General features: G+C 42.9%; 1 protein-coding gene across 4 annotated transcripts in view; it reads left to right on the top strand.

Annotated features, from left to right (window-relative positions):
• RBL2 (RB transcriptional corepressor like 2) overlaps positions 1 to 11,571 on the top strand; it is a 95,630-nt gene that overhangs the window by 63,283 nt on the left and 20,776 nt on the right. For 3 of the 4 annotated variants that reach the window (XM_075008472.1, XM_075008470.1, XM_075008473.1), the window contains exons 9-11: positions 1,898 to 2,064; positions 7,883 to 7,992; positions 10,428 to 10,531. In XM_075008472.1, coding sequence (XP_074864573.1) covers positions 1,898 to 2,064; positions 7,883 to 7,992; positions 10,428 to 10,531 — 381 coding nt within the window. The remainder of the gene's footprint in view (positions 1 to 1,897; positions 2,065 to 7,882; positions 7,993 to 10,427; positions 10,532 to 11,571) is intronic. The other variant, XM_075008471.1, reaches the window with a different exon arrangement.

Genomic DNA, 11,571 nt, shown 5'->3' with positions numbered 1-11,571 from the left:
ACAGAGGACTGTGATTTCTCTTAGGACCCTCGTAAAGAACAAACAGGCTGGCATGGGCCTGGCACCAGACTCAGCTAAAATCCCAATACCTAAGGCCAGGCTGGTCACGGGCTTGCCCCCTCGGGCAGTGGAGCATCCTTAGTTCCTGAACCACAGGTGTAGATATCCATCTTCAAGGTCCCGTACCACACCCAGGTCCTTGATGCCACACTTGGGACATGAAAGGAAGAGAGTTATACTCTTGCTATTTCCTAATTCCCTAAGAATAAGCGGGCCTGGCACCATTTTGGACCTGCATCATCTCAACAAGGTGAAGCTTTGCACAGTTTTCCTGAACTACATCATCCTGTCCCTGGACCTGGGAGACAGGTATGTCACCCTTGATTTGTAGGATGCATATTTCCATTTTTCTAGGGCATGGACACTTCCTCCATCTTGTTCTGAACCAGCACCATTTCCTGTTCATGCTGCTGCCTTTTGGTGTAACATCAGCCCAAAGAAAATTCACAAGGTTCATAGGCCAGTGGCTGCTTACGTGAGATAACTGGCTAATAAAGAGCCAGTCCCAGAATGAGGTCCAGCCACCTCTCAATCGAGTTTGATCCACCTGCTGCAACCTAATTAATAAAACAGAATAAATTAAAAATGTTTGACCTTAATTCCAGCACAGCTCATGGAGTTCATTAGAATGGTCCTCAACTCTACTCAGGCCTGTTCCTCTGAGGCCCAGCTCCAAGCCATGAGTGACGTGATCTTGAACATGCAAACCCAGTTGCTCACCACTGTTCACATGTGCCTGCAGTTGTTGGACTACAGGGCAAGCTGTACTAATGTGGTCCCGTATGCATTGTTCTGCAAGTGGTCTTAGTCTACATCCCCAACAGACAGATCATAAACCGTGTAGTTATGGTCCTAGACTACGTGCTGTCGTTACTCAAACAGTGACAGAATCCTGCATTGTTGTTGCAGGGGATTCCTTTCACAGCTTACTTTACATCTGTGACCTACTTCTCTCTTGCCTCAGACCTGGGGTGGAGAGTTCACCTGGGCGATCTCAGCATGCAAGGTTGCTGCTTGAGTCACAGTTGCTCCTTGCACCTCAATGTTGGTGATCTCAGAGCAGTTTGCCCAGCCTACTAAGCTTTCCTACATCACATAAGAAGCTGGGTGGTCCAGTTGTGACAGACAATACAGTGGCTATGTTCTAGATTAACAGACAAGGTGGAGCCAGATCATTTGCTCATTGCCAACAAGCCCTTAAGCTTCATAACTTCCATTTACAGATCAGCATCCACCTGAGCCAGTCACCTCCCAGGGGCCAGCAACACTTTGGAAGATCACCACTGCAGGACCATCTCATCTCACCACGAATGGTCCCTCCATCCAGAAGTGGACAGAATCATTTTCCATCACTGGGGGACTCATTTGGATCTATTCATGTCTGAGGAGAGCAGGAAATGCCACATTTTGTGATCGATTCAGAGGATCGACAGAGGCTTTGTCAGATGCTTTTCCATTCCTGTGGTCAGGGGCTGTGTTGTATGTCTTCCTTCCAGAGTCATTAATTTACAGAGGCCTCATCAAGATCAAGCAGGACAGGGCAAAGGTGATCTTCATAATGCTGTCTTGGCCACACCAGCGCTGGTTTGGCATGCTGCTGGACCTATTTGGTGGCTACTCTATTACAGCTACTGCTCAGGCTGGACCTGCTGTTCCAGAACCTCAGGGATACATCTGTTACTTGAGCAGCAATTTAATGCATGATGAAATACACAGTGTAAGAAATGTCATCTGACATGTGAATTGTTCGATTTCCATTCCTTCCTGCCGTTACTTATCATTTTTTGTACAATTTGTTAACAAATTGATATATCATTTTGCAATTTTTGTCTTTTAGTCTAAATCGCTTATAATTACAACCCCTCTTACTGGCCGCAAGTATATTAAAGAGAGCAACCCTAATGTGACCCCTGTTTCCATGGCAACATACAGCTTGAGCCGTCTTCATACAATGCTGACAGGACTAAAAAATGCCCCCAGTGAAAATTTGGAACAAATACTCAGGTTAGTGTAATCACATGATTTTTCTGGCCAACTAATACAATTTTAAAATACAGAAATATATTGCTGTATTGCAGTAGCCACTGGTAAATCATATTTGCTGTGTTGGTCCTAGAATATTAGACTAGGGTAGTTGACGTAATATTGTTTATTGGACTTCACTGAACCAAGTCTTGTGGTGAGAGAAACATTCTTTCTAGGTACACAGAGCTCTTCAGGTAAAATCATGTAACTGTATCATGTAAATGTGTGTGGAAGCTACTGGCAGGTCGCTCTAGAAGGCCACGGGAGTCCTACAAAGAAGTCCTAGTCCTGGAATTTTGTTCTCATTTGTCATTGAAGTTAATAGAAATATTTTCACAGATAAGTACTCTTCATGTGACTAAGGGCTGCTTGATCAGACCCCTTTCAAACAAGAAAGTAGTAAGAACAGTATCTTAAAGTCTGTTTTCCCCCCGTACAAGTTGAACCTCTCTCATCTGACACCCTGAGGACTTGACTGGTGTTAGATGAGAGACTTTGCCAGATGACGGGAGGTCAGTATTTTCTAGCACATTACCAATGTTTGCACTGCTCTCTGGAATCTTAGAATACATTTAGGAGTAAATTACAGGTAAATAATAGCATAGAACACTAACAGCCTGGATTGGTGGCTGGAAACAAACTTTATGGGACCACAAGAAACTTACTTGGCCACACTCCGGCCAGGTAAAATCACGTAAAAACTAAAATCATGCCGGATTAGAGTTTGCTGGATGGGAAAGTTCCAGATTAGAGGGGTTCAACCTGTACCGTTTACTTAAACAAAAAAATTAGAACTGTTACATGCGAAGAGATTATAAAATATTATAACCTGTCACCCAATCAATATATTTTAAAACCCTTTTATAAAGTAAGTTGTGGAAAGATGCTAATTATAATATTAGGTCTTTATCTTGTATATATTAAGCAGTACATGTTTGCTTCCAAAATTTTAAAGAGAGACAAACCATAGAGCTGGTGGAATTTGCTGGCAAAGGATCAAAGCTGGTTGAAATCAAACCCCCAGTAGCTTCTTCTAAGGGTGCAGGGAGAACATTTTCTTTGAGTCCGATAACTAGATTGTTCAAAGATAAGAAATCCAGTTATTAGGAGAAAAAGCAGAACACTTATTTTCTAATTCCATTCTATGAATAAAAACTAAACGCAAGGGGAAGAGTTTTGTTATTTCTAAAAATTAAGGAAGCTGTGACCTGAAATAATCAGTACAATTCACTTGCCTTGGATAATATACTAAAAGCCCAGTTACCCAGCATTTGGATAACTGGCATACCTAGCTGGGACTGCCAGCCATGGGCCAACGTCCCAGCCAGGGCTGACTGCTCATTGCCTGGCTGGGATGGAGGGTAGAGCAGGGCCAGCTGCTGGTCCCAGCTCTACCAACTGGCACATTTTATTATGTGGCATCCCTGGTTCCCCAGGGATGCAGGATAATAAAGCTTTTAATGTACTACAGTGAAGTCTCAATATTTTTGAACTTAAGGTTCATGAATTCAATTATTCATGAGTGGCAGCAGTAGCTGCTTCTCCGGGGCATGGAGTGCTGGCAGCCACCACTTCCCCCGGGGCCCTGGGGCAGGGATTGCTGGCAGCCACCTCTTCCCCTGGGCTGGGAGTGCCAGCAGCCACTTCTTCCCCCCAGGGCCCCGGGCAGGGAGCACTGGCAGCCAGGGCTGCCATATTCTCGAAATTCAACACCTGCAAGGGTTCCCAACAAGGAACTCTCGTGAATATTGAGACCCTACTGTACTTTGTTTAATAAATTGGTTCTAAATGCAATAAATGTTCTTATACTTTTTTCTCTTAAGTATCCAGCACGTTTAAGGTAACTATTTAGTAAATTTAAAAATTTTATTGTGTTTTTGATTGAATTTCAATTTGAGTTTCAGCCTGACGCATACCGGTTTTTAAAAACGTTGTAAATGTGAATCATGCACTATTTTCTAACACAATAAAAATTAAATGTGAATAAATATGTTATTTGAGTGTTCCCTGGGAATGCTCCATATCAGGTGTCAGGCCAGCCCCAGTGCCACAAGTCAGAGGTTTGCAAAGCAGTTGCCGTTTGGTTCACGCATGTGCAGAAGGACATCAGGCCCTTCGCACACTTCTAGTCATGTGCATGATCCAGTTTGAGCCAGTTCCTCTCAATAGCTCTCATCTGTAGACAGATTTCTCCTGTGCTCCTCAGCAGCACATCTGAAAAACAATTCTTGATCTTTATTATTTATTGTTCATAGTTTTTAACAATTTTCTAATAGTAGCAGTTTTATATTTACTAGTTATAGCCTTTTAAAAAAAACTTAAAGATGTATAACAAGTTCTTTAGTAGTTAGTACATTTAATAGTTGTGTTACCAACTTGTTTGCAATTCTAAGAGCTAAGACGTTAACACTTCTGTTGTTCTGCTAAAATGCCTGCATCAGGTTTTAGGAAAAAGCAGTCAAGTAACACTTTAAAGACTAGCAAAATAATTTATTAGGTGAGCTTTCGTGGGACAGACCCACTTCTTCAGACCATACCCATACCAGAACAGACTCAATATTTAAGGCACAGAGAACCAAAAACAGTAAGCAAGGAGGACAAATCAGAAAGAAAAAGATCAAGGTGAGCAAATCAGAGAGTGGAGGGGTGGGGGAGGAAGGTCAAGAATTAGATTAAGCCAAGTATGCAGACAAGCCCCTGTAGTGACTCAGAAAGTTCACATCCTGGTTCAAACCGCGTGTTATTAACATGCATGCAGACATGGGCAACATGTCAGTCCAGGACTGGTGGTATCAATGGAAAATGTCCTTTCATATAAACCTTCTGGAACTAAGAGCTGTGTTCAATGCTTGCAAGCACTTTCTGCCCACATTCGAGGTGCCTAGTTAAGAATATTCACTGACATTGTTATCACAATGCATTACATAAATCAGCAAGGGGCGTGAGATCCCACTCTCTTTGTGCAGAGGCCATCCAATTATGGAACTGGTGCATACAGAATGGCATAACACTGGTGGCCTTATACCTACCTGGGGTAAAAAATGACACGGCTAATCTGCTGAGCAGACAATTTGCACCAGACCATAAAAGAGAGAGATGATCTGAAGTTCTCCGTCCTGTTTTTCGATCTTGGGGCACTCCATCCATAAACTTGTTTGCAACCTACAGCAACAAGAAATGCTGTCTTTATTGCTCCAGAGCAGGCATAGGGCAGGGTGTCTCTTGGCTTTTCTTATCCCATGGAAATGTTCTCTTTTATATGCCTTTCCCCCTATGGTCATCATCCACAAAGTATTGGAGAAAGCCAGATTGGAGGGAGCCGATACGATTCTCATAGCTCTGGCATGGGCTCAGCACTGGTTCCCAATCCTACAACGCATGTCAGCACGCCCTCCACATTCAGTCCCTATCATTCGGGGCCTGCTCACTCAGAACCACTGGTTATTGACACACCCACAGCGCACACGCTTCACCTCATGGTGTGGCTGATAATTGTTTCGATCCCTCAGAGGCCTTGTGCTCTGAACAGGTCAGACACATTTCAATTTATAGTTGGCAAACTTCCATGAGAGAGACATATATACAAGCGGGAACACTTTGTAGCAGGGTGCTCCACACAGAGTGTGCATCCGAAAGAAGCCCCCAAGTAGTCAGTTCTGGACTTCTTACTTTATCTTAAGCAAGAGGGACTTGCTCTGCCATCTTTAAAGGTGGATTTAGCAGCAATCTCGGCTTTCAGACACTCAACTAATGGGACGTCAGTATTTGTGCACCTGATCATGGCGCTTTTTGTAAAAGGTCTCACCAACCTGTAACCTCCACATAAACCTATTTCACTGCCTTGAAGTCTAGACCTAATTCTGGATACAATATCCAGACCTCCATTTGAACCATTAGCTACTATTCCATTACGTCTCCTTACCCTAAAAACAGTGTTTTTTCTGGCTATCACATCTGCTTGTCGAGTTAGTGAGCTAACTATCCTCATGGCCTCTCCTCCATATACGATATTTACCAAGGAGGAAGTGATGCTTCGATTACACCCTGCCTTTTGCCCCAAAGGTCATGTCTGAGTTCCACTTGAATGAGCTGAGCATACTTCTGTCTTTTTATCCAAGACCACATACTTCCAGTAAAGAGACAAGACTGCATTATCTGGGTGTGAAAAGAGCTTTAACATTCTACCTAGAAAGAACAAAGCCTTCCAAAAAACAGACAGGCTGTTACTGTCTCTTGCATGGAGATCTAAGGGCGAGGTGCTTTCATCACAGAGAATCTCAAATGTTGTTATGTCGTGCATAACTAGGTGTTATTCTTTGCGGAAGACAGCATTACCTGTCCCTCCTAAAGCTCACTCTACTAGGGCAATGGCAGCATCCATGGCCACCTTCAAGGGCATTCCTTTGAAGGACATTAGCTGAGCAGCACCATGGTGGTTTTATGACACATTTGCCAAACATGCCATACATTGCCAGATGGCTGAAGACATGAGTCTCTCAGCAGCCGTGCTCTCAGTGGCTACTGACATCTGACTCTGGTACCCACCTCCATGTTTCTCGGAGGCCCACTGCTATGTAGTCACCTGATATGGAGCACCCATAGGGACTACTCAGAGAAGAAAGAGAAATTACCCACCTGGGTGGTAACGATAGTTCTTCTTGACGGGTCCCTGTGGGTGCTCTGCTACCCACCTATCCTTCCCTCTTTGGAGTTTCCCTCTTTGGAGTTTGTCTTATGTCTTTCATGCATGTACTTCTGAGGCAGCTTCAAGGAACTGGCTCAGACCAGATAGCACATGTGACCAGAAGCACGCAAAGGGCCCAGTGTGCTTCTGCTCATTCACAATCCAAATGGCAACTGCTTTTTAAATCTCAGATCTGCGGTGTTGGGGCTGGCCCAACACCCAATATGGAGCACCCACGGGGACACATCTTGAAGAACCATCGTTACCACTCAGGTGGGTAACGCCTCTTTATCATTAGTACATCTTGGTTAGCAAGCAGAAGTACCAAATTTAGTGGCTTTATATAGTTGCAAATCATTATTATTTAATAGTCACTAATGAGTTACTTTTTGTTTAGGAAAATAGAAAGTAGTAATGGAAAACTGCGGTACAGTCTATTTAAATCAAGTCAAGGACTTCTCTTTGTTGACCTAAATCATTGGTTTTGAGTTGGTTGAAGGCAGGCCACCTTGAGTTGGTCTAGTCAAAGGGTTTGCAACCTGGAGCCACATGTGGACACTATAATAGCAAAGTAAAAACAAAAACAACCCCGTGATTATTTTTGATTAACTGTGAACATCTGAAAGCCCAAAAATGAACAACTCATCTAAATAGCAAACTCCCCCTATTGTCCTCCAGAGAGAGAGAAGGTTTGGGAGTGAAAGTCAGGAAGACAGTGGTATAAACACACATGTAAAGTGTGAGGAAAAAGAATATGAAAAGAGTTTGTGAATGTCCTGCAGTAAACATACCATTGTGTGTGCTCTGTTCTTAAAGTAAGGGCTGCAAAATGTGTGCTTTGAGATCATTTATTAAGGACCATCTTGTATTCACATTCATTGCTGCTCTTGAATTATTGAGTTTTTTACCAGATTGGAAGAAACAGCTATTCTTGCTATTTTGGTTGCCAACCCCTGGTCTAGTCACGCTGCATAAAGTCAGGCAATTGATTGTTTGAATGGGAGAAAATCTGCTTTATCACTACTATGCCAAAGATGTAGAAGAAGTAGATAATGGTCTGTCTGGCTTGCTGCTTGGTAAAGCATTTTGAAAAAAAAATATTTATTTTGCCAGGGCATGTTCCAGGGATCCTTCTAAAGCTATTGCAAACAGAGTGAAAGAAATGTATGAAGTGTATTGTCAGTCCACACAGGCTGAAGGAGAATTCAGTAATTTCTCCAAGGGTGAGATATTTTATTTATAAAATGTAAGAATTAATAATACCTTTAAAATACTTTAAAAAGTCATTAGTTGTTAGAGATTTTCATTTTGGTTCAAAATAAATCTAAGATTTCTGCAGAATATATCCTTTCTGTGCTATACCTTTTATGTTTTTTCCCTTAGGTCCACACTGAAATTTTACTTCTACATTAGATGTTACAAGTATGCTGATGGGAGACTTTTGAGAAGGAGGGGAGGGAATAGGTGCAGGTGCCACTTTTTTCTCTCAGTACTATACTGAAGAAATGCTCATCATGGCGTAATGGGCACAGTGCTTTTAGATGTAGCAGTCATCTGAATTAGAAATGAAACAGATAACCAGATCATTTTTTCTTTAAAAATCCCATAGCAATTTTAGCCCACCTATGGTAACTCTCAGGAAATAGGAAATAATTAATAGAAATAGTTAGGCTTGGCCAACTTTGGTTTTTATATTTGTTATAATTTTGACACATCAATGTTTGTTCAAGCACTTTTTCTGTTTGTGTGCATTTAAATTTTCATAGATGTGGGAGGGAGGGAGTGGTCAGACAAATTACTTAGTGACAGCTTCGAGAACAACAAGAAGGCTTGTGGCACCTTATAGACTAACAGATACTTTGGAGCATAAGCTTTCATGGGCTAAGACCTGCTTCATCAGATGCATGAGTTGGCGGGGGTGGTTCAGAGGGGTATTTAAAGAATGGGGTCCCAGAAAAAGGGAGGGCCAGAGCTGACAAGGGACCCCATTTTTAAATACCCCTCTGAAACCACCCACCCCCCACTCATGCATCTGATGAAGCAGGTCTTAGCCCATGAAAGCTTATGCTCCAAAATATCTGTTAGTCTATAAGGTGCCACAAGACTTCTTCTTGTTCTCGAAGCTACAGACTAACACTGGCTACGTCTACACGTGAAGCCTACATCAAAGTAGCCTATTTCGATGTGGCGACATCGAAATAGGCTATTTCGATGAATAATGTCTACATGTCCTCCAGGGCTGGCAACGTCGATGTTCAACATCGACGTTGCGCAGCACCACATCAAAATAGGCGCAGCGAGGGAACGTCTACACGCCACAGTAGCACACATCGAAATAAGGGTGCCAGGCACAGCTGCAGACAGGGTCACAGGGCGGACTCAACAGCCAGCTGCTCCTTTAAAGGGCCCCTCCCAGACACACTTGCACTAAACACCACAAGATCCACAGAGCCGACAACGAGTTGCAGACCCTGTGCATGCAGCATGAATCCCCCGCTGCAGCAGCAGCAGCCAGAAGCCCTGGGCTAAGGGCTGCTGCACACGGTGACCATAGAGCCCCGCACGGGCTGGAGAGACAGCGTCTCTCAACCCCCCAGCTGATGGCTGCCATGGAGGACCCCACAATTTCGACGTTGCGGGACGCGGATCGTCTACACGGTCCCTACTTTGACGTTGAACGTCGAAGTAGGGCGCTATTCCGATCCCCTCATGAGGTTAGCGACTTCGACGTCTCGCCGCCTAACGTCGAAGTTAACTTCGAAATAGCGCCCGACGCGTGTAGCCACGACGGGCGCTATTTCGAAGTTAGTGCCGCTACTTCGAAGTAGCATGCACGTGTAGACACAGCTACTCTCTGATATTAGTGACAGCTGCTCAGATTTAAAGCACATAGTCATTAAGACAATATATCAATATCACGTCAAATTATACATAGATGTCCTTCAATCAAACACTACATTCTCAAACAGTATTTTTCTTATTTGACTTACATGCAAATTTCTCATGTCAGTGTATATATTTTTTCATGACTTGTGCATATGTTGAAACTGATGTTACATTTACCAATAACAGTCTATTCCTTCCAACCCTAGAAATTATGTTTAGAATTTATATGAGAGAAAACTATTCACCATATTGAAAATTGTGGCAGATGTATTGGAAGCTTGTGAGTACAGTGCCACAACCAAAAGAGCAAGTTATATGCAAAATTATCAGAATGTTCTAAGTCAGAGTTCTATGTCAAACATTTCAGCTACTGAATAAGGACAAAATGTGAGAGAGGGAGAACCAACGATTTCACTTCATCAAAATGGGGACATTTTGTATCTACCAGTTGTTAAACCTGTTTCCTGTTTGTTTGTACTCAGCAATATAAATTTGAAGGAGTATCTGCATCTTGAGGTACTTGATGGTCTCTCTTCTGAACTTAATAGTGAAATTTACCAAAAAAAGTCTGTTGTAGATTGCAAGATTAGGGGTTATGGTTGGCTCTGGTGGCTCTGATAAAAAATTCCAGTTCCTATTGCAGTTACATTCCACCTTACTAAATTTCCACTAGGGCTTTAGTAGTAAAGGCTATTTTAAAAGTAGATTGAACTTAAATCAGATATACAGTGTGTTTAATGTAATTTTTCATTGTATCTTTTTCATCTTGAAGATAATGCTGGCAAACATTTTCGTCTTGCTGAGGTTCTTTACTACAAAGTATTAGAGTCTGTCATTGAGCAGGAGAGGAGAAGATTAGGAGACACTGACTTGTCAGTAAGTAAAATCAGTTATCAGTCAGATAATTTGCTTTTAAACTTTTTTCTGTCAGTAAGACTGCTTCTGTGCTCTCACTCTCCAGTTAAACGTGCCATGGTAATGAGGCAATTTGAAGCAGGCTAATGAGGCACTAATGTGCATATTCAGCACCACATTAGCATAATAGTGACTTTCAAAGTGCAGGCTTTGAATTGCAGATTGACAGTCTAGATGGGGGAGCTTCGAAATAAGCTCCCCACTTCAACAGTCCCTTGCTTCCGCAGAACTAGATCAGAGAGTGAGAGTGTACAAGCAGCCAAAGAATTAGTTGCACAGCATAGCAAATGCTGTTGAGGCATTCAGAATTAATAGAACACTGTTATGCTATAAAAGTAACAGCAAGGGAAGATAACCCCATAATGAAGTAATTCTCTTGGCAATTTCCATATGAGTTTGTTCACTTTGCAAGTGCAAAGATTAGGATGTTTATAACCGGCACTGCAGACTGCTGGATTCAATTCTGGCAGCAGAATTCAGGTGGCAATCTTGGTGATGATTTGAAGACAGAATGGAATTCAGTTTGCCCTTCATAGGTAGAGTTGTTAATTCATGTGATTATGTCAATTTAAACAAAATACTTGTTTTCAAAATATCTAGCTTTTTAAAGTCTAAATTGTTCAAACTAAAGATTACAGACAGTCCCCAACTTACAAACTGGTTACAGTCCAAACACCTGGTCGTAACTCGATTTGGTCGTAAGTCGGAAATACCCTTACACTGTAATCCCTCGATGCAAGGTATGCAAGGGTTGCATTCCACGCAGCTCTCATATACCTTGAATTTCACATAAGTCAGGGAGGGCTTGCGTTGGGGCCCTGGGAGGGGGCAGGGGGAGGATGCAATTGAGCTGGGGCTTGCAGGGGGTTGGGGCGGGGGTTCAGCCTGGCCAGGGGGTTGGAGCCAGGGCTGTGGGGGTGGTGGGTAGGAGGTTGGAGCTTGCACCCCACACGCAGGTTGTATCCGGAGCCCAGCATGCTGAGAAGTGTGAGCTGGGGCCG

The sequence above is a fragment of the Carettochelys insculpta genome, chromosome 14 (genome assembly GCF_033958435.1).
Source record: "Carettochelys insculpta isolate YL-2023 chromosome 14, ASM3395843v1, whole genome shotgun sequence".
NCBI lineage: Eukaryota > Metazoa > Chordata > Testudines > Carettochelyidae > Carettochelys > Carettochelys insculpta.
This window is presented reverse-complemented; position numbering and strand designations above follow the sequence as displayed.